The sequence below is a fragment of the Xenopus laevis genome, chromosome 6S, assembly GCF_017654675.1.
Source record: "Xenopus laevis strain J_2021 chromosome 6S, Xenopus_laevis_v10.1, whole genome shotgun sequence".
Classification (NCBI taxonomy): Eukaryota; Metazoa; Chordata; class Amphibia; order Anura; family Pipidae; genus Xenopus; species Xenopus laevis.
In genome coordinates, this window is record NC_054382.1 from 26,104,415 (window position 1) to 26,128,826 (window position 24,412).

At 39.2% G+C, this 24,412-nt stretch overlaps 1 protein-coding gene across 2 annotated transcripts in view; it reads left to right on the plus strand.

Moving 5' to 3' along the window:
- The window catches only part of ppp1r9a.S (1 S homeolog), a 142,930-nt gene that overhangs the window by 114,032 nt on the left and 4,486 nt on the right, over positions 1-24,412 (plus strand). The window contains exons 12-15 of one of the 2 annotated variants that reach the window (XM_018269190.2): positions 13,799-13,837; positions 16,369-16,526; positions 20,218-20,262; positions 23,142-23,261. In XM_018269190.2, the coding sequence (XP_018124679.1) occupies positions 13,799-13,837; positions 16,369-16,526; positions 20,218-20,262; positions 23,142-23,261 (362 nt within the window). The remainder of the gene's footprint in view (positions 1-13,798; positions 13,838-16,368; positions 16,527-20,217; positions 20,263-23,141; positions 23,262-24,412) is intronic. The other variant, XM_018269191.2, reaches the window with a different exon arrangement.

The window sequence follows — 24,412 nt, forward strand, 5'->3', positions numbered from 1 at the left end:
GTTTTCTAGGCCCCTGTAAGATTTTGATAAAAACACATTAAGGGGCTGATTTATCAAAAATTGAGTGCATGAAAAAAAAAACGCGGACCTAGAAAAAAAAGTGCAACAAAATATTCCCACACATGGTTTTTTACAAACAAATGTTGCATGCCAGCAAGATTCTCCCATTCATTTTCAATGGGGCTGAAAATCTCGAATGTTTTCATAAACTGGGAAAATAAAAGAATTTAGGAAGTTGTAAGAGAACATTCCCATTGACTTCTATGCAACCTCTGCAGCTTTTACTTGGGTGAGTTTTTTCTAGTGACTCCTTGAATAAATTCCGATTTTTTTTTGAGGTTCCGGAAAATACTATTTTTCCTCGTTCTTCTCAAATAGAAAAAAACCACATGATTTTTGATAAATCAGCCCCTAAAGGTCTGTATATACAAAATTGGGGTGTTATGTTTTGGGAAGCCGAGGATGAGTAGAGTATAACAGTGCTTTATTAGCAGGCTCTCATGCAGGCATTACATAACAGTAAGCTTTCACTTTTAAGCTACCAAGAAGTATGCACAGTATGTCTGAACATAGTGACATCTACAGGCCATTTGTATAAACACCACACCCCTATAGTAGGAAAGCATTTGGACAAATGTAATAAACAACAACAATGCATCTTAAAGCAATAATATACATTATTCACATCACATAGTCCTGGGTCCATGCAGGTAGTTTTCTGATTTTCTCAGTACGCCTTATAGGTTCACTTTCTACAGGCCTCTTGCAGTTGATATCAGGAGTAGGAAAATGTCCTTCATCAAATGGAGCTTCTCCAAAGTTATATGTAACAGGAGCAAGATAACTTGCATTCCATATGCGTCCATCAGACAGTTCATATGTGTATGTTCCTCCCTGGCGTCTCACTTCAAGTGGTGTAGTAAATTTAGATTGTCCTTGTTTCAGTATTCCTGGTTTCTTAATTCTGACTAAAGATCCAGGTTGAAAGCGTACTTCTCTTGCACCACGTTTTCTGTCAGTATAAGCCTTGCATTTGGCTTGTTGACGTTTCACAATGTCAGCAGTAGATGATTTTGTAGGCACAGTATTTTGTGGAAGTTTGATGTCTGCAACATGTAACTTAGTGCGCATCTGTCTGCCATGTAATAATTCAGCAGGAGATGATTGGGTTGTTGCATGGTGCGTTTCTCTGTAGTTATGTAGGACCTCTGTTGTAAATACTTTCTAAGATTTCCCAGTAAGATTTGCTGTTTGTAGTGCTTCTTTCAGACTTCTGTTGAATCGCTCAATTTCTCCATTTGCTTGTGGGTAATACACTGAAGATTTCCTATGCACAATATTCCTCTCCCTCTGAAAGGATTCAAACTTGTATGAGACAAACTGTTCTTACCTTCTCTGCTGAAGACTGTAGGCAGAAATGTTATTACTGTAGTTGATGTTATATGAGAAACAAATGCAATTTCTGTCCATTTACTGTGATAGTCCATCAAGGTTATAGCAAATCTACAGTCTATAGGAGCATCTGTAAAAGGACCGACAATATCAATAGCAAGTTTTTCCCATGCTGAATCAGGGAATGGTACTGGTTTTACATCTGGTCTCAACTTCACTTTGTGTACAAAGTTCTTTGCACAACCCAGTGAAGTGTTGCTTTGTGGTGAAATTTTAGACACTGGCTGTGTGGCAGGCACTGGTGCTGTAGTAATGAGACCATCAACTAATTGTAGGTTTAATGCAGCAAAGAGATCCCTTCCAAGTATAGCAGTACCCTTATTCACAATGTAAAAGTCCGATTTTGCAGTATTTGATTTAAATTGTACAGTCGCTGGCAAGCAACCAAGCACAGGGATTGGATCCTATAAGTAACTGACCAGTTTCAGGGCAGGTGCAACAAGCAGATCTTTTGCAAAGTATTTCAAGAAAATATCCTTTGGTAGTATAGAAACAGTTGAACCTGTATCAAGCATCAGGTTAATGGAGTGTCCCTTGTCAGCAGAAGCAGTACTGACACTGACAGTGCATATAAACTTGTCTGGAATAAATGTACCAGCTTTATCCACACTTAATACTGTGACATTTGTAGTAGTGACATCATGAATATCGTTAGCAGAACTACGGCAGATCTTAGCAAAATGTCCTACTTTTGTGCAGTTGCGTCACCGTACAGCCTTTGCAGGACATGTAACATAATTTGCAGTGTGTTGTGTTGAACCACAGCGAAAGCAGTATTTTCTATTTGTATTTGCTGCACGGTTTTGCAGTGTAGGTGAATTCCTTTCCTTAGCACTGTATTTTGCCTGTGACTGTGCATTATTAGGCCACAGTGCTGAATTCACAATCTGTACATTCCCAGCAGTTCCCTGACTGAGAGATTTAACCTCTGCCACTGCTGTTTCAATTTGGCTAGCAACTGTAATAGCCTTTGCAATGGTTAAATCCTACTCTAGGAGCAGTCTCTCTCTAATGCGAGGTGATTTTGTTTTTTTCCACTATTTGGCCTCTTAGCATTTCATCTGTTAGATTCCCAAACTCACAGGTAACAACCAGCTCTCTCAAAGCTGCTACAAATTGTTCTGTGGATTCGCCATTACATTGTCCACGTTGGCAGAATTTATTTTTCAAACATACGGATCCAAGTAGTAAAATGTATGGTAGGCTCACCAGGGTTTGGAAGAAAAAGTGCCGGCTGCTGCAGAGGTAGAAGAGCCATCCTTGTCCGCATTTGTTTGGGTAGCCGAGGATGAGTACAATATAACAGTGCTTTATTAGCAGGCTCATGCAGGCATTACACAGTAACAGTAAGCTTTAACTTTCACTTTTAGGGCTAGTCCACACGGGGAGATAGCCCTGCGTTTGCGGTCGCGGCGACAAAGCGCCGCGCCAGTCGCCGCGACCGGCGCAGGCGACAGTTTTGTATGGGCGCCTATGTAAAAACGCCTGTGCTAACCACACGAGGCGATGCGCTTTTCAACAGTCGCCTGAAAAAGCCTGGCGAGGCATTTTCAGGCGACTGTTGAAAAGCGCATCGCCTCGTGTGGTTAGCACAGGCGTTTTTACATAGGCGCCCATACAAAACTGTCGCCTGCGCCGGTCGCGGCGACTGGCGCGGCGCTTTGTCGCCGCGACCGCAAACGCAAGGCTATCTCCCCGTGTGGAATAGCCCTTAAGCTACCAGGAAGTATGCACAGTATGTCTGAACACAGTGACATCTACAGGCTATTTGTATAAACACCACATGAGGAATACTTTGAATTCTTTTTAAAAAATAGTACGTGATCAAATTGAGTGGTTTTTCCTTTCAATATTTTTTATTAGCATTTCACAAAACAGATACACAGGCAGCCATATGCAATCAGAGAAAAAACAGTACAAAGATGTAAAGGTCACATGTGCAAAAACAGGTTCAGGAGTAGGAGATCATGTACCTGCAACAAGTATAGTCAGATATAGGAAAAACATAAATTGGAGACAGTCGGAACTGTTATCTGTCACATCCCAAGCTATGACCAATCCTGCGTAATGTATATCAAATGTTAAAACAGATGAAACATTATAATCAAAAAAAACAAAAAACAAATATAAAATAAATAAAAAGACAACCCAAACTCTGGCAATTGAGTGGTTTTTCACAAACAAAAGTCGCATGCCAGTGCAGTCAGTCTTACATTCTCATCCCAATGATTCATAGAACTGTAGTCAAGATCTAAAGAAGCATGTGCTGCACATTCATGGTTTAAGCTCTCCTATGGAAAGATGGTACGGTTTTATCCCTCCATTACCTTTTATTGCAGGTACAGGTATGGGACCTGTTATCCAGGCTGATAGGGACCTGGGGCTTTCCATAATTTGGATCTTCATACATTAAAGGGATTGCCACCTTTTCTGGAAAAAAAAATACCGGCCTTCCTATATATTTATTTTTTTCCCTATTAATAACATTGGGATCAACCATAATTTTTACCGGGCAGGTGGCAACCCTACTGTCATGGGAAAACATGTTTTTTTCAAAACACACCAGTTAATAGTGCTGCTCTAGCAGAATTCTGCCCTGAAATCCATTTTTCAAAAGAGCCAACAGATTTTTTTATATTCAGTTTTGAAATCTGACATGGGGCTAGACATATTGTAAGTTTCCCAGCTGCCCCCAGTCATGTGACTTGTGCTCTGATAAGCTTAAGTCACTCTTTACTGCTGTACTGCAAGTTGGAGTGATATCACCCCCTCTTTTCTTCCCCTCCAGCAGCCTTACAACAGAACAGTGGGACGGTAACCAGATATCAGCTCCCTAACACAAGATAACAGCTGCCTGGTAGATCTAAAAACAACACTCAATAGCAAAAGCCAAGTCCCACTGAGACTGATTCAGTTACATTAAGTAGGAGAAATAACAGCCTTCCAGAAAGTAGTTCCATCCTAAAGTGCAGGCACAAGTCACAGGACTGGGGCAGCTGGGAAACTCACAATATGTCTAGTCCCATGTCAGATTTCAAAATTGAATGAAATTGCTCTTTTGAGCATTGGATTTCAGTGCAGAAGCCTGCTGGAGCAGCACTATTAACTGATGCGTTTTGAAAAAAAACATGTATTCCCATGACAGTATCCCTTTAAGTCTACTAGAAAATCATATAAACATTCAATAAACCCAAAAGGCTGGTTTTGCTTCCAATAATGGTTAATTACATCTTAGTTTGGATCATATACAAGCTACTGTTGATTATTACAGAGAAAAAGGAAATATTTAAAAAAAAATGTTATTTGGATAAAATGGAGTCTATGGGAAATGGCCTTTCTGTAATTCGGAGCTTTCTGGATAATAGGTTTCCGGATAACAAATCCTATACCTGTGCTGCTGAATCAAAACTATCTGCATTAGCTTAGTGCCTCATAGACAATTACATCAAAACATAAATTTAATTGAACCACTTTTGTGAACCCCAACTTACTGCTCGCTTGGCCTGCAGAGAAAGTTAAGGGAGAATAAGTCAAGAAAGAAAGGAAAAAAAAATTATGCAAAAAATGATTTCTTTGTGTGAACAATCTATCCTTTTTGTGAATTTAATGTAGCCTTTGTAATCATGAAAAGTATTTAGCAACCTCAAATCCAGTGGAAGAGAGAGTATGCATCTTATAGTTTGCACCAGTGTGCAATAGGTGTGTTAAAACCGGTTCTTATCGAAAAAGTCAGCTATAAGCAACTTTAAAAACTTTAAAAATGCGCTATGTACAATTAAAATATGTAATGTTTAATAAAGAATATTCCATTGCGAAAATGAACTTTTATTGTTTTGTAAACAATTTATTTTTCTGTTTATGACGTGTGTTACATTTCCCCCATAGAGCTGTAGGTAAGAATAGTAATGGTCTGGTCGACATCAATTTCTAATGCAAAATAGGGAGCAGGGCCCGCATTACCCCCGTATATATTAGTATTTGTGGGTAATTGTATATCTGTTGTATACACCCTTCTGTTGAACAGTGTTACTAATCAATGCAATTGGCTTAAAGGGACACTGTCATGGGAAAAAAAATGTTTCAAAATGAATCAGTTAATAGTGCTACTCCAGCAGAATTCTGCACTGAAATCCATTTCTCAAAAGAGCAAACAGATTTTTTTATATTCAATTTTGAAATCATATTTCATAGACATATTGTCAATTTCCCAGCTGCCCCAAGTCATGTGACTTGCGCTCTGATAAACTTCAGTCACTCTTTACTGCTGTACTACAAGTTGGAGTGATATCACCCCCTCCCTCCCCCCCCCAGCAGCCAAACAAAAGAACAATGGGAAGGTAACCAGATAGCAGCTCCCTAACACAAGATAACAGCTGCCTGGTAGATCTAAGAACAACACTCAATAGTAAAAACCCATGTCCCACTGAGACACATTCAGTAACATTGAGAAGGAAAAACAGCAGCCTGCCACAAAGCATTTCTCTCCTAAAGTGCAGGCACAAGTCACATGACCAGGGGCAGCTGGGAAATTGACAAAATGTCTAGCCCCATGTCAGATTTCAAAATTTAATATAAAAAAATCTGTTTACTCTTTTGAGAAATGGATTTCAGTGCAGAATCTGGAGCAGCACTATTAACTGATTCATTTTTAAAAAAAATGTTTTTCCCCATCACAGTATCCCTTTAAGTATAAGAATTGTTAAGAAAAAACACCAAAATCCATTTCACATGTCCCCGTGTAAGGAATTGAGAACTGCTGAGTTCATTATTAAATTCATCTCCCTAAAATCCCTGCAATTTTACTGAGATGTGTCATCTAACATTCCAGTTCTAATGAGTTTTAAAGGCCTACAATTGAGGCCTTTCAAAAATGATTTTTGTTTGAGACCTTTTAATTGCAGCCTAGGAGTATTGGCCTGGTATTTACAGCTGTTGTTTCCTTCTGGTATGAGAAATAACTAAGGGCACATCTGTAATTCGCTGTCAAACCTTCTGTTGTGTTCTCCTGTCCTGGTTCTGTAATGTATTGGGTATATATATATATATATATATATATATATATATATATATATATATATAACGTACAAGCAAGATCCGCACTCACAGGTCTTAAAAATGAATAAAAGTTTTATCTTGCTTGTACGTTGGAAATTTCGTTTTTCATACTGCACCCAGGCAACTGTAACCTGCTGTCGAGAGTGCCGGCTTTGGGATTGACTATATATATATATATATATATATATATATATATATATATATATATATATATATATATATATATATTTATGGACTTCAAGTTGGCTAAATAAAGAAATGGGAATTATTTTATATATATATACCAGAAACCCATTTTTACGCTGGGACCCCCACAACCTGCACCCAGTTTTATACCGAACAATACTAATACTGAGTGGGCTTCAGCTCTGCCCTGTATACTTGTACTTTCTGTACTGCATGGTGGTTACCCTGTGTAGGACATACAAATATTAATTGGCAAGAAAATAGTTCTGGGCAAATTATTAGGCATATGTTTTATTATTAGGTGAGTGCAGAGTATTCTGTATAGCACTAGATCCCTTTTATTGTAGATACTTTTTGTCTTCTGGCCAGAGCCTTCACTGTTTTTTTAGTGCCATTAGTACTGAATAACCTTTTCTTGTCTGAACTTTGGTTAATCCAACAACTAAATGCATTTAATGTTGACATACACTGAGGCTGACAGCACCACTAGCTGGATACCAGTGGAGACTTACAGTACATCCAATGTAGCTTTATATTTAAGCTTTCATAAAAGAGTAATGCAAGTGGGATAAACAGACATGGGATTTTGTACATATGAAATAAATACAAGCAATACCTGACCTTAATAAGTGCTGTATGAAGGAAAACCCCATCATCTGTGACTCTGCTAGCGGTTTTCTACTGTCTGAACCCATACATACAATATACTGCATAGCTGTAAGATAAAACTCAAATGTTGTGCATACTTGTAATATACCAATAAGCTGCCGTTTTGCTCATTTACTGTGTGGCATACTTTACTGAACATACTCTGGAATCATATTGTCCTGAGATGGTCGTCAACTGAATAAAGATTGTTGCAAACAAAACAGAGGAGCGTTTCCTTGGCTCTTTGATTCCACATTGGATCAGTCAGTCATTCCCATTCCAGACTGCATATGAAAGAGCGATGATGAATGGATCCATTGTCATAATAACAGGGTGCAGTCATTTTTGCTTTTGAACATCATTTTATATATTTTGTGACTTTTTGCCATGAATATATTTTTGTTGATCTGTTTTTTTTTTAATTGTACAGAGCCGTTGGGTTCTGTTTGTCATTGCACCTTGCAGTCATTTTCTTGCTTTTTATGCCTTTGATGTATTTCTCATGTGAAACTGTGTCCTCTATGTAGCAGGTAAGCTCTGCAGCAGCCCTTGGTCAGATTTCTTCTTATGGGTAATGGCACACATAGCGAGCTACCCATTTATATCCCTGGAGTCACTCCCCATTGATTGATCAACAATCACCTTGAATCGTGGCTGTTGTGTCATTCAAATCAATATGGAGCAATTCTCAGCTTGTTGGTGCATCTCATGGAGCTATTAATCACCCAGGTGACAAAATGCCTGATTTGATGTAAAGACATTCACTGGCTGAACTATAAACAAGAATTACATCTGTAAACCAAAAAATAAATATATTTTTGCTCCATAATATGCACTAATGCCCCGCCAAAAGAAAATGAATCATCTAATACATTTTGGTGGATTACCCTTAATTTTCCTCTTAATTAGAAATGTGTTTGTAGGTTATTATTTGTTCAGTACAGTTTTGATTGGCATGTCCTAGAAAGAGAATGCTACAGTATGTGCAGGCTGTGATTTCTTTCTCTGGCCAATAGTGATGAGCGAATTTGGGCCGTTTCGCTGAAAAATTTGCGAATTTGCGAATTTCCCACGAAAAATTCGGGAAACGGCACCAGCATCCCGTTCCGCAAATTTGCCCATCACTACTGGCCAACATATAAAGAAACAGGGCAGTACTACATTGCATAGCCTTTCTTCATCATCCAATGAGCATGAAATGTATGGGGGCATCACAACAACGTTTTAATGCTTTCAACAAAATATTCAGTGAAATATCTGGGATGTTATTTCTATGTAGGGTACATAGAACCTTTTCATATATAGGAATATAGCACTGCACTCAAGAGGAACTGTCCATTTCAACAAAAAATTATTTAAATCCCAACGTTTCGGTCACTACCTGGGACCTATCTCAAGGGAAACAAACAGAAAGTGAGGAAGTGACTCTGTTTTTCTGGAGAAAGTTCACAGGTAGTGACTAAACAGTTGGAATTTAAATACATGTGTTCATTTTTCAAGACCTGTTGTGTGCGGTTCCTCTTTTCTAATGCTCTACAGGTCCTAGGTATGGGACTTGTTATCTAGACCTTGTGTGTTCCGGATAAGAAATCTATCATCTAAACATCAAATTAACTCCATTAAGGATTAATTATATTTTAGTTTGGAACAAGTACAAGTTACTGGTTTATTATTATTATTATTGTTATTATTATTATTATTATTATTAAGAGAAAAAGGAAATCATTTAAAAAAAAATGTATTTGTTATTATGGCCTTTCATAATTTGGCACTTTCTGGATAATGGGTTTCCAGATAACAGATCCCATACCTGTATTACAGAACTGGTCAGTACAGTTGGCAGTCTATACATAGCGACTGTCTTACAATTACTACTGTGTAATTCCCCCTTGTATAATTATAGTTATGTGGTGCTAATATCCCACCATTCTTGTGGTATCAGTGTTGAACTCAATGACCATAGGTTTGTGTGTTCCTTGTACATTTGCTATTGTGTCTATATACAATGCCCTCTCCTACAATATGCCAGCTCCAAGGAAAGTTATCTCCTTTCACATCATCCTCTTCAGGTCCCAGCTTGACAACTGCCAAGGATTATTATCATACTATTTGAAGGAGTTCTTTGGTCAAAACCAACTTGTAGACACAACCTTCTCATTGATTGGTATAAGGGATGATGGGCTTGTTCATGATAGGATGGAGGCACAGCTCTCTATCACATCAACTGTATGGCCCATGCACTGAATGTCAGCACAGTTGGCCCATATTATAAAGCAAGGGTCCTCAACCTTTTTTTTATCCTTGAGCAACATTAACATTTAAAAAGCTGGAGAGCCACACAATCATAAAGAATGTTCCTGGGGGTCCCAAGTAAGGGCTGTTATTGAATATTTTGTAGCCCCTTTGTGAACTGGCAGCCTACAGGAGACTTTGGCAGTAAATCTATCTGGTTTTTATGCAACCAAAACTCACCTTCAAGCCAATTATTCAAAAATAAGTGCCTTCTTTGAGGCCAACATGCAAGGGGTTGGTGAGTAACATGTTGTTCGTAAGCCATTGGTTGGGGATCACTAGTATATAGCATAAATGATCATCTATCTATTTGTGCTTACCATTGGTCTGATTGGCTTCCCATCTTGGTGATCTAGACCATGATATAGATTCATTCACTGGCTGAACTATACAGAAGAATTACAACTTGAGCAGTATCATGCCACTAATTAAAACAAGAACATGTAGAGTAAGTACTTTCATTTTTTGTCTTTATTGAATTGATTACAGGATGCAAACATAGATCATAATACTATACTATCCCCTATGAAGTGCCCTAAAAGCATGTATTTGTTAAAAATCTAAACCAGCCAATAAAATATCTCACTTACTCTACATATTCCAGTGCAGTTTTCCTGATGTGTATGCGTAGCCAGATATCACCAAAATGAGATCCGGATATTGTAGATGGAGACCCACGTGGCACAGCTTATTTTGCTTAAAGAACTCTTTTACTCAATAACTGCTGTGTATAATTGGAATCACCCAAGCATCTCATAGTTATTCTATTAAGTATGGGACTTAAAATGTGTTGAGGATATTTTTTATTATTAGAAGTAGTGCCTTGGTAAAAAGTCATTTTCAAGGACAATGGTTGCCCATGCATATCACTTCTTGTAGCCTCCTATAGAAATATAATGTACATGATACAGTTACTGATGATGTGAAGTACAGAGGCTGAGGCTCGGAGCAGCTGGGAGGCTAAAGGCACCCTATGTGACTCTGTCTGATATAGCTTCTTGCAGTTTTCCAATCCCATTTGTGCTTGCTGGCTGCAGCCTGAGGTGTTGGCAGGTGGGAGTTGCAATCTCTGTGAGTTTCTTCCTTTGATATCAGTTGTCCCTGCAGTGGGAGCTTAATTCACTCATATATTTTGCATTGTAATATTTGGCATGTATTGCTTCCAACCGAATCAGCCATTTGCCGTCTGTCGCCCTCCAGCTATTGTTTAACTCTTGTCCGTTTCTACATGGGAACTGCAGTTCAGCAACAGTGAGAGGGCTCAGACTATTCATCCCTGCATTATATGTACAGAGAGACCATTGCAAGTCGATGTATCATTTATCTTGGGTTTATAATTTATATTGACTAATCGCTGTTCCGTTGCAACCCTAACTTGATAATGTGTTGGCCGCAGAACCCACTCATTCATTTTCATTGCTCTGCATGCTGGAAGTTGTATTGTTTGAATATTTAGTGTATTGCATAGCCTGGCTCATTCAAACGTTAAAGGATAAGTAAACCTTTAAAATAAGTGAATGCCAAATTGATGAGGGTGCAATTCTAAGCACTTCTGCAGTGTACATTCCTTATTTATTTTCTTTTAATTCCAAGATATTAAAGGATACATGTACTGTTAATATGAATCAAAGTCTATGAGTAAATCTTGAATTGAATTAGGAGGAGATATGTTTTTCCCTTATTATAGGATGTAGGCCAAAGTCAGCTACGTCTTGAGGACTAAAAGCTGCTCTAACACTGAATCCGGTGCAGACATGCCACTGTATAACAACATCTTTTTTTATGATTATTATTTATATAGAGCATTTTATATATAGCTTTATATGATCATATTAGATATAATTTGTCCAAAACTACCACTCACTTGTATGATATAACCCTACTTGTATGATCTCACTTTTACGTTCCATGATCTATTTAAAGATGGAGGACCTGTAGCATAAGTGCCATGTTCCGTAGGCCTTAAATTATACTTGGATAAATATTCTTTCCAATGTTCTAAACTGAAAAGTTATATGGGGTAATGTAATTAAAGGCACTAAGTTTGCCCTGGGGCAGTAACCTATAGCAACCAATCAGCAGGTAGAATTTCCTGGTCACATGTTTAAAAGCAAACATCTTATTGGTTGCTAATGGTTACTGCTCCTGGGCAAACTTAGTGCATTTTATTACACAACTTTCGATTGAGAAAATAAAAGTATGTCAATGTATTGTCACAAAGCTAACATAATTATCAGAAAGAAAGTGGCTGCTCTGCTTAGGAAAAAAATTATAAACCTAAGATAACTTTTCTCGCATCTTCCCTAAGCAGAAGAACATCAGAGCAGCCTCTTTCTTTCTCCTGACAACTTCCTTGACTTCTTGGTGGTCAGATTGGTGGGAAAATGACCAGCAGGTGGCGCTGTTGTAATAAAATTCATTCAGATTAAGAGCACAGGTATCCTTTAATATCTTGGAGTTAAAAGAAAATAAATAATGAATGTACATTGCAGAAGGGCTTAGAATAGCCCCCTCATCAATTTTATATTCACTTATTTTTAAGGTTTACTTATCCTTTAAGGTTTCATTCACACTGTAGACCTTTGTATGAATACCATCCACGTTTCAAAACTGAACTGAAATGCCACAGACTGGTGAGAGTCAGTAATGCTCTTTGAGCTTCAAGTTCAGACCTGAAACCAGGATTTCATGCAAGTCAGTGTAGTAGTGTGAGTGAGGCCTTGTCACCGCTGAGGATATATATTTGGCTCAGGATTAAAAGGTTGCTTTAGAATAATGATCATGCGTACCTCCCCTTTGTTTGGAGGCATAATGGAAAGCTCCTCAGGTAGCTTCTCCAATCAGGATTGGATGTGTCAGTTGGCCAATCTTACATTTTAGGGATAAATGCATAGCGAGGAGATTGATAATCATAACGATGTTATGTTAGAATTGTGACATTATCCATGAATATTATACTCCCAGCTATCTGTATAGGGAAAATAAATCCAACCTGTAACCCTACAGCTGTGGTTCTTCTCATCCTCTCACACACAAAATGGATTTAGTTCAATGAGAAAAACCTATCCTATGGTTTATCAAGTGGAAACCTTAACAAAGTCTATGGGGCACATTTACTAAGGGTCGAAGTGAATTCGAAGTGAATATTCGATTTGAAAAACTTCGAATTTCGAAGTAATTTTTGGGTACTTCGACCATCGAATAAGCCAAATTCGACTTTGATTCGAAGTGAAAAGTGAAAATGCTTCAACCATTCAATAATCGAAGTACTGTGTTTTTAAAAAACTTCGACTTCGACACGTCGCCACCTTAAACCTGCCGAATTGCTATGTTAGCCTGTGGGGACCTCCTAGAACATATAGCCAACATTTGGCTAAGTTTTTAGAAGTCGAAGTGAAATCGTACGATCGTACGATTAAAACGTTCGAATCATTCGAATCGAAGTACGATCGTAGTACAATGTTAAATATCCTACGAATTTGACTTCGAATGTCGAACTAGCCTATTCGATGGTTGATTTTCGAAGTTTTTTGCACATTCGACCCTTGATAAATCTGCCCCCAAGAGTAAATTAGGAGGAAATATGTTTTTCTCATAGAATAGGATGTAGGCCAAAGTCAGCTATGTCTTGAGGACTACAAGATGCTCCACCACTGAACCCTGTGCAGACATGCCGCTGTATAACGACATCTTTTTTATGATTATTATTTATATAGAGCATTTTATATATAGCTTTATATGATCATATTAGATATAATTTGTCCAAAACTACCACTCACTTGTATGATATAACCCTACTTGTATGATCTCACTTTTACGTTCCATGATCTATTTAAAGATGGAGGACTTGTAGCATAATTTAAAGTGCAATTTTCCATAGCCCATAGATTATCCTTGAATACATACAGTATTCTTTCCAATGTTCTAAACGGAACAGTATAAAACATTTACATTTGAAAAGGAACAGGAAATTATAACAACTTCGATTAAGAAAATAAAAGTATCTGAATGTGTTGTCACAAAGCTAACATAATAATCAGAATGTATTATCAGTCTACTTCACACACTTTTTATTTTTTCTATGTAATAGTTGACAGAATTAATGTGTTGTTAACCTGCAATGTCTACTAATCCCTGTAACTACTCATTTTGTACCCATTTTCAGAAGGAGCAGCGAAGTGGGAAGATCCCGGTGATGTATTTGGTAAGTTAACATGGCATTTATAAAGTCACCTTTACGTGATATAGTTAGCAGTGGCGTAACTAGCGGGGGAGCAGGGGGTGCGATTGGGCCAGGGCTCGCACCCCCTCAGGGCCCCCCGGCAGCTCGCGCCACTGTTCTAATGCGGCCGTTTCTGGCCGTAAGGAGGGGGCGGGGCCCGGCTGCGCGACCCGCGCCAGGGCCCGTCCCCCTCTAGTTACAGCTCTGATAGTTAGATTTATATATGTATGGGTATGGAACCTGTTAGCCAGAATATTTGGGTCCTGCGGTTTTCTGGATAAGGGATCTTTCTCTAATTTGGATCATCATACATTGTCTACTAAAAATCATTTAAACATGAATTAAACCCAATAGGATTGTTCTGCCTCCAGTTAGGATTCTATTGGGGGAATGTAATAAAAGTCGGTAACAGAAAAACTATTCGCAATGCGAAACGTTATGCCTTTGCGAAAACAAATTTTGCTTTGCACAAATTTAATACAGCTTTTGCAAACCCGGAAACTGTTTAGCGACCACTTCCGACAGTGGAAGACCGTTTGCGAATTTTATACTGTAGTTTGCGCCAATGCGCAGTAAATGTGGTAAAACGTCTTAGTGAAAAAGTTATCTTTGCTCCAAAAGATTACGACACCTTCAAGCACTTCCTAAAAGTGCGCAATTAGAATTCGCAATGTAATAACAGTTTAAGGAAGAATTTTACATTGCGAGATATGAATTTTAGTTCTTATTGGTGCAAATTGTTTTTCTCCTTGCAACTTTTATTACATTTCCCACATTATATCTTAGTTACCATAAAGTACATATATAAATAAATGATGATGATGATGATAAAGTACAATGTACTGTTTTATTGTTACAGAAAAAAAGGAATCATTTTTAAAATTTTGGATTATTTGGATAAAATGAAGTGTATGGTAGATGGCCTTACTGAACTTTGGAGCTTTATGGATAACGGGTTTCCCGGGTAACGGATCCCATACTTGTATTTCTCTTTTAGATTATAGAAAACAAACCGGTGTTGCATAAAGTTGCTCTTTCAGTGTTGATGAATGATACTGCGTGGGGGTTATTTATTAAATTCCAAATGCCAAAAATGTTAGTTTTTTTTACTATAAAATTTGGATTTTTAGTGAAAAAAAAAAACAAATTTTTGTGATTTATTATACCATGAGGATGAAAAAAGTCTGATTCCAAAAATCCGGCATCTCAGACTTGCCAAGGTTATATATAAGTCAATGGGAAAAGTCCTGAAGATATCCTGATCCAAGTTTTCGGCCGGAAAATCTGAAAAATTCATATGATTCTTATTTTCGTACAATTTTCACGTGTTTTTTCCCACACTTTAATTTTTTGGAAAAATGTATTGATAAATATGGGGAAATATCTAGTGATGGGCGAATTTATTCGCCAGGCGCGAATTCGCGGCGAATTTGCTTGTTTCGCCGCCAGCGAATAAATTCGCGAAACGCCCGCGAAAATTCGCGGCAAAAATTCGCCGGCGTCCAAAAAAAAATTTTGGAAAAAACGGACGGTTTCGCGAATTTTGCGCGAAATTCGCGAATTTTTCGGCGAAACGGCGCAAATTCGCCCATCACTAGAAATATCCCTTGTTAATCCATTTCATTGGCTAATACACTTGTTGGCACTGCCCGACCATGTCTCCTCCAGCTTCCTTCAAGAAGGAGTGTTCTCAGTCAACAAATTAGGTGTGATGAGGGCAGGTCACGTCCTGCATTATAGTCAATGGCTTTGGTTGTCAAACTTTTTCAACTTAGGTGGCAGTTAAAGGTTCAGCCTTTGGCCAGAGCCCTCCTTGAAGGTTCTGCCCTTCAGAGTTCCCCTTAGCTCATAAACTGAGTACAGATATTGGAAATTATTGGTGTATCAATCATAAAACCATTGTTTTACAAATATCTAGTGCATCAAATACATATTCATCCTCAATCTCAGGCTAACAAGATGGACTTTCAGGTGTATCTAGGAGAGCAAATAGCCATTCTGCCCAGTTCTTACCATAACTGACCTTCAAGCTGATTCTCCCTGAGAGGTGGGCATGCCCCACGGTTGCTCTGTTGGGAAGGGGGCAAGTGGAAGCATGGTTGGGTTAGGCATGCGGCATTGTTACAGCTTGTGAAGAGACGTCTGAGACGTCTTAGTATATGTCACAGTATAGAATTAAACAGCCTTCATGTTTTGATGGAAAACTTATTTTCCTTCAATAGCTTTTCTTTGGAAATGAAATCACCCATGCCTTAATTCATTTGTCTGCACATCTCTGACATTTCCTAGCCGTGCCCTTTCCTTTAAGTTGCATTCAAAGCAATTATTTTTTATAGTTCCCTGCACAAATATTCAATCCTTTGACCAGTTCTCTCATTTTACCAACTAACAAACCCTACACCGAATTTGTTATAGAAATTCTTTTTGATTGTTCAGTAAATGAGTATATTTGTATTTCTTGACCCAGTTCTTTCATAATGAAAATTCATGTCTGTTGGCAATTTCCCTTTTAGATTTCAATGACGCCATTCCAGAAACAGAAAGACTGGATTCCAAAGCACTGAAAACACGTGCTCATCTCACTGTAAACAGTAAACGGCAGAAGCCGTCGAGAACACGACTGTGTGACAGTGTCAGCTCTACTGATGGAGAAGACAGCATTGAGAGAAAGGTCAGTATATTCCATATTACTGATGTGCTGGCCGACCTGATACCCGCGGGACCGACCTCGCACGCTCCTTTCCGGGTCGCGGGCGAGTGTGGGTTGAGCTCTTCTTACTGCTCTCCCCGCCTGCGTCCTTCCAAAAGGCAGCTTCTGACTTTCGGGTTCAATTTTTATAGATGTGCATCTTGCCCCGCCCGTTTTATGACGTCATTGGCGGGGCGGGTCTGCATGGGTTTATAAAAGAGACCCGGAAATCGGGCTCGAGCAGGTGCGGGTGGTGGGAGGTTGGTTGGGTGCGGGTCAGGAAAGCCTGACCCACACATTACTATTCCATATATAATTCTTACATTTTGCTTCATATTGGTAGGGGCGTTCCACCAATGAGGCGAGTTGATCCACTCGCCTCAGGCAGGAGCAAAAATGCCGCTCCTGGTAACTAAGAGCCGAATTTCCAGTTTTCAACCCGGAAATTCGGCTCTTCTAGTGCAGAGAGCGCAATTGCGCTCTCTGCACTAGCGTCGTGCAGCGCCCCGACCCCCTCCTGCGCAGAAAATGAGAGTGCCGTGAGGAGGGGTCGGGGCGGCAATGGAAGGCCGCCTCAGGCGGCATAAAGGCGCGGATCGGTGCTGCATATGGGCTCAACATGGGCTCAATTACTCTAGTGGGGAGAAGACATTCACTAACACAAGTGCAGATTTGTACCAATGCAATAAGTTAAAGCTATTAGTTTAGTGCCCATTTACCTTAATGCCTAAGAATCTGGGGGTGTATACCAGGTGCACCCGGGATTTCAGGTTTTCTATAATTGTAAAATCCATGTTATTCCCCAAAAGCCCATTCTTCGCCATGTGCACAATCATAGAAAGGACACTCTATACATGATCAGTAGTGGTATGAAATATGCCCAGGTACAGGTTTATTCTTCAGTGCACCATTACCTATTTAAAGGTGTTGTTGACAAATAACTGATTGGGTGGATAGGTTGAAAACTGCTAAAATGACTAATTGTACCACTCCATGCCCATCCCCCTTCAATTAGAGAACAGAAAGACAGGTTAGATAATCCCTTAAATGCACACATTTTTTCAAGCAGCAAGAAACACATAAAATTATAAAAAAAAATAAAACAAATTTTTATCTTATGTTGGGTGTTGATGCTAAAGAAATATAAATAGATTTGTTAGGCTTGCCTGGTATTTTACTGGCCAGACCATCCTCTTAGGATTTTTTAGTACAAGAATTAACCTTATCCACCATCCACTGTATGGCTACAATTATTTCTAACCTCAATCTGTCTGTACTTTACGTTTCAACTAATTTCTTGTAGGTCACAAGTGCAGAACTAATAATATGTGAGCACTTTTATATATGTATATCAATTTCTCACAATTTGTGGCTTGCATTGGTGGCATATCTTGTGTGTGTGTGTGTGTATAAGCACATAGTTTAGAGCAGTGATCCCCCACCAGTGGCTCATAAGCAACATGTTGCTCACCAAGACCTTGGATGTTGCTCCCAGTGGCCCCAAAGCAGCTTCTTATTTTTTAACTACTGGTTTGGGGGAAGTTTTGATTGTATAAAAACTAGATGTATGGCCAAACAGAGCCTCCTATAGGCTGCCAGTCCTCATAGGGCCTAACAATAATCAATAACAGCCCATAATTTGCACCCCAGGAACTTTTTGCATTCCCATACCAAATTTTTGAAGGCTAGATAGTAACATTTGTAGCACATATTCTTTTAGCCCAAGACTCTATGTTCCAGCTCTATTTAAAATGTGGTTTATCACTCACCTGGGTGCATGAGTGGCCTCTCAGAAACAGTTCTGCTTTGCAGAATACTTTAAACAGGTCTATTGTAAACTATGTGCATTAGTTACCATCTAACTGGGGCTTCAGACTGACCTGTTAAAGGAGAACTAAACCCTAAATATGAATGAGGCTAAAAATGCCATGTTTTATATACTGCACTTATTGCACCAGCCTAATGTTTCAGCTTGTCAATAGCAGCAATGACCCAGGACTTCAAACTTGTCACAGGGGGTCACCATCTTGGAAAGTGTCTGTGACACTCACATGCTCAGTGGGCTCTGAGCAGCTGTTGAGAAGCTAAGCTTAGGGGTCATCACGAATTATCAAGCAGAAAATGAGGTTGGTCTGTAATATAAGATGATGCTACAAGGCTGATTATTAAATTCTGATGCTAATTGCACTGGTTTCTGTGCTGCCATGTAGTAATTATCTGTATTAATTACTAATCAGCCTTATATTATGACATTACTATTCTATATGTACTGTATATTGTGAGTGGGTCTCTAAGCTCAGTAAGTGACAGCAGCACAGAGTATGTGCAGTGAATCAGCAGAAAAGAAGATGGGGAGCTACTGGGGCATCTTTGGAGACACAGATCTTTACTGCTAAAGGGCTGGGGTTGCCTTGGGCTGGTACAGAAACACAAAACATAATGTATAACATTTCTAACCTACTTCTTTAGTTTTAGTTTCCTTGCCCTTTAAGGAGGCACGGTTTTCTTGCTAAGTAAAACAACTTCCATATGAAAGGATTTGAATTGCCAGAGAAACCTTTATGTCTGCTCCTACTCATGTTATAATTAAAATACATTTGAATTTCACTAAAGGGAGAATTTTCACCAGCGAAGGTTCCGCTACACTTCGCACCACTTCGTTACCACTACACTAATTCGCAAAAATACAAAGTTGCGTCTCTGTAACTAAACGCTGGCAAAGTTCCACTAGCGTTAATTTGCTAGTGCGAGCTTACGCTAACGTTAAATTCTGCCTAGCGAAACTTCGTTGGTAAACTTAAGTTTAGGTCAGTTTGAATAGGGGGGTACATATAAGTCTTATAGACGTCTTTATTAGAGATGTTGGTGCAAATGCTTGAAGTGGCCACTTATTCTTACACATGTCCAAGGAAGCAAAATAAAGACAAAAGAGATTCTCTAATGTCCTACACATGAGCCCAACCTAAAACAAATGTGGCATGCCTCTCAAATGGTTGGGAAAAAAATCTTTAATTGTTAGAACTTTTGAAGGAAATCAGACTTTAAAATATGAGAAAACGCCAGTGATTTTTTTAGAACTTTTATGACTTTTCGGCATACAGGATATGATGTCACTGACATAAGACTGAGGAGGACGTAGCTTCATCTTATCAGTTCCCCACTCCCCAGGTCTAAGCTGGCGAATGAAACTCTGGCGAAAGAGGTAACGTTCTGTAAAATTCGCACTTTAGTGAATTTGCAGAGTAATGATTGTTCACCTGAGTGAAAATTCGCCTGGCAATAGGGTGCGAAACTTCGCTATTGCTGGTCTCTTTCGCTAGCGAATTGTCCTCTATGCCTGTTAGTAAATTGGCGATGTCCCTGCGGATGGGATTTCTGGTGAATTTTCGCTAGTGACTTCGCCCTTAAGTAAATCTGCCCCATACAGTCTGCTCCCTAGGCAGAATCATCTTATCTCAATTATGTAGCTACGATTGGGTATAAATTCCCAATCATTCTTACATGCAGCCTTTTCAGTTCAGTAGATACAAGTGATGATTACTATTGACAAGTTGTTCTACAGTGTGCATGGCATTTCCCAGCTGCATGGAAGTACTAACCTCCTCATGTCTTTCACTGCTAGAAACTATATTCCTCCTCTAACTCATTCCATCTCTGTGCTTTTCTCTAACAGCATTTCATTGTGTGGCCACCGGCAAACTGCTTTTCATTTCACTTGGTACAGTATTTAATATACAATATTTAATATAACTCAAGTACACAGGTATGGGATCCGATGTCCGGAAACCTGTTATCCAGAAAGCTCTGAATTACGGGAAGGCCTTCTCCCTTAGACTCCATTTTATCCAAACAATTCAAAGTTTTAAAATTCATTTCCTTTTTCTCTGTAAAAATAAAACAGTACCTTGTACTTGATCCAAACTAAGAAATAATTAATCCTTATTGGAAGCAAAACCAGCCTATTGGGTTTATTTAATGTTTAAATGATTGTTTATTAGACTTTAGGTATGAAGGTCCAAATTATGTAAAGGTCCCTTATCCGGGTAACCCCAGGTGCGAGCATTCTGGATAACAGGTCCGATACCTGTATATACAGTATGTGTAGTCATGCTATATTAGAGGGAAATAGTGGAAGCACTCAAGGCTAAATCAAAATATATTTAAATATAATGGAAGTGCTACTTACAATGCACTTCCCTGGGCCCCTGTCTCATAAGTAATTCAGTATAAATGCAAGTGCATGTTTACAAAACAGGGGTTTTTAGTTACCAAAGTTATGATCATAAAATTGAAAAGCCACCATACCACGTCAAGGTAAACCCCATATGGCGGTCCCTAACTTACTTATTAAAAAGAAATGTTTCTCTGCATAATAGCATTACCTGTGTTCAGTGTATGTTGAGCATTGGTTTCAATTTGAAGGCTGAATCCTCCCCCGCCAGTAAAGGCTTTTAAGAGAGAGTGATTGCCCAAACCAACGCCCACATTTAAAAGCGTAGGACCACCATTAGTTTTAAGGGGTGGGTATGGGGTGCTATTGAAAAACCACATGAAGCTAGGCCACAGCTTCAGGCCAATATACTATATTAGAGGGAAATAGTGGAAGCACTCAAGGCTAAATCAAAATATATTTAAATATAATGGAAGTGCTACTTACAATGCACTTCCCTGGGCCCCTGTCTCATAAGTAATTCAGTATAAATGCAAGTGCATGTAGTCATGCTTGCATGTAGAGCGCCTAAGTTTTTAGCTGGGAACATGTCTGTACTCCTGTAAGTCTGGGGGCAGGGGCGCTTCGCCAAATGAGGTGACTTGAGGTTGTTGCCTCAGGCGGCAGTGCCCCACTAGGTACCAGGGGCGGCAAAAATGCCGCTCCTGGTACTTTAAATGCCAAATTTCTGGTTTTCAAACCAGAAATTCGGCTCTTCTAGCGCAGAGAGCACAGTTAGGCTCTCTGTGCTAGCACACTGGTCCTCTCTGCCGCCCTCATGGACCCCCCCTGGACCCCCTCAGGCGCAAAAAGGTAAGCGCACGGGGAGGGGGGGCTGCAGCAACTGCTGCTGCCTTAGGCGGCGGAGGGGCCAGGATCTCCACTGTCTGGGGCCATAGACATCCCACCAAGAGGGCTAACACACTTCTTAAATATAAAGTAAAAAAAATGATAAGTTGTCTAACAATCCTAGAGTAAAATTTAATTAAGGTCAGCTAGTCCTTTAATGGTGATAAATGGTGCAGTTGATATAAATGTATGGGAAAGTCTGTCTCTTTGAATTCTCCCAGCCAAACCATTAAATTCTAGGGATGCACCGAATCCAGGATTCGGTTCGGGATTCAGCTTTTCAGCAGGATTTGGAATTTGGCTGAATCCTTGTGTCCGGCTGAAACTAATCCGGATCCTAATTTGAATATGCAAATTAGGGGTGGGAGGGAACACACGAAAACAAGGAAGTAAAAATTAGGATTTGGATTCGGTTCAGTATTCGGCCAAATTTCTTTCACAGTGGATTCGGTGCATCCCTGCTAAATTCTTTCACCGTAGTTGCTTTAGAGGTTTTTATATATACATAAACACATGTAGGCTGCTAATTCAGTGTAATTGAATCATTAATTGAGGCTTCTTCCAAATAATAACAGTGTTCAAAATAATAATAGCTTCTTCCAAATAATAGAAGTGTGGAGTTCAATTAGTGAGGTCATTCATTCTGTGAAAAAACAGGAGTCGTTTACAGCCCTTATTTAAGGAAGGAAGGAGCAAATGTTGTGCGTGTTGTTTATAGTGTATTTCTCTCTAAAATAGGAGTAAAATGGGTCACTCCAGACATTGTTCAGAAGAACAGAGTACTTTGATTAAAAAGTTAATGGGAGAGGGAGAAACATATAAAATGATTGGCTTCTACCAATTGAAATGGATAGAAGAATAAGTATTATATAATAATATTGATTATAAGTTGAGTGCAGAGGACCTTTTGTATTTTTTGTGTATAAATTTATTTATTAGGGGACCGTGCGTGATTCTTTTTATTGCTCCCACTTGGGATACCTGGTCCTTTTGTTGTTACCGCAGCCATGTTCAACTGTTTGTTACAAGACAAATATATTGACAGGTATTGAAATAGATGCCAGTCTGTCATTTTTTTGGGTTTCTAAACATCGCATCAGTCCCATGAAGTTCTCATTCAAAAAACATGTAGTATTGATTTGCTTCCGGCTGAAGTGCTTTCCATTTAATGGAGTAGAAGAATCATTAAATACCTTCTGTCTAAAGAAGAATGTGGAGGTAATTTATCAACACTGGGCAAATTTGCCCATGGGCAGTAACCCATGGCAACCAATCAAATTCACTGCATTCATTGTTCTACTTGCAGCTGGCTTCAAAAAGCTAATCACTGATTGGTTGCTATAGGTAACTGCCCATGGGCAAATTTGCCCAGTGTTGCTAAATGAGCCCCTGTGATTGTATTTTACATTAGAGAGTTGGTGACATTTTGTTATATTATGTCATGAGTAATAGTACTTGCAATATACTGTGGCATGTTTGCTGATCCTTTCTTAGACTGTTTCTCTGCTGCTGAGACAAACATTCTATTGTGTCTGTAGAACCAAACATTAAGTGATGAGTTCAGCCCAAGCAGCGCAAGTTCAGCCGAGCTGAGTGGCCTTGTTGCAGACATGAAGAAAGCGGAGCGTTCCCACTCTCTTGCCCTATCATCTGATGAGGTGGGTGCTGTCTTTTATTTCTCTCTGTTGTCCGATTACTAAAGCTTGTAAAAATTGTTTACAAACCATCGCCCTTATCACTGCAAATATTCTGGCTTCCATATTTAAAAATCATATTTTTAGTCTTTAAAGAGGAAGACACAACCTATTATATTTGTGTCTACCCGTAACATGTTCTAGGTGAGCAGTTGTAGAATGAACCAACACATGGCATCAATGGAACAATATTTTGGGCCCCTATTTAATATAAAATATCGGTGCAATTTAATATTGCCTTGTATGTAAGTGGGCCCAAAAAATACTTACTTATAAGCTGGCCATAAACGCAAAGATCCGATTGTTCGAATCCTCGACCGATCAGACTTCCCCATCTCCTGACCCGCCACTAACCATTCCGATCAAATAAAGTAGTAAAAGAACAGATCAGCCGATGTTCTGCCCCTGACAGCAATCGTACGAAAGTTATGTCCGACAAAAGCTGGTGACACTTTCCCACTGAAAATCGTCAGATCGGCAATACATGCAGAGATATTATCGGCAGCCGACAGAAATCTTTAAACCTGTCCAATCAACCAAACCACAGAAAATCCGAAATGTCGGGACTCTCCACACATGGTCCAAAAATAATACGATTCGTACGATCGGATCTTTGCGTCTATGGCCAGCTTTAGACTAAAGAATTAAGTAGAATGGAATGGCCGTCTTTATTTAACAGATGGGGATACAAACACAGGAGCATTTTAGCAGGTTTTATAGATGGCCAGTATGGTCAGAAGTGACCCAGTTGGTTGAACTTAATTTTGTAATGTCCTTACTAATGATGGCATGAGAGGAGGAGACGTTGTATTAAATGCTTTCATTTACATTTAATTCTCAAAGGTTCTTGTAATATGACATGCCCTTGCAATTTGCTTCTTGTGCCGGTTTTCTGGTTTTGCCTACTTTGGTGAATTGCACAAGGGCTTATGGATGCACGCGAGCTTGAAAATAACTACTTGCCTTAAGGAGCAGTTACTTTCACAGTTCCCTCTGTGTGCGGCACCTACACATGCAGCTGACTTGCACCAATAAATAACATAGCAATGCAGCCACACACATTGGTGCTCAAGGACGCCATTAACTAAGAAACAAATGCATGATTTAAAGGAGAA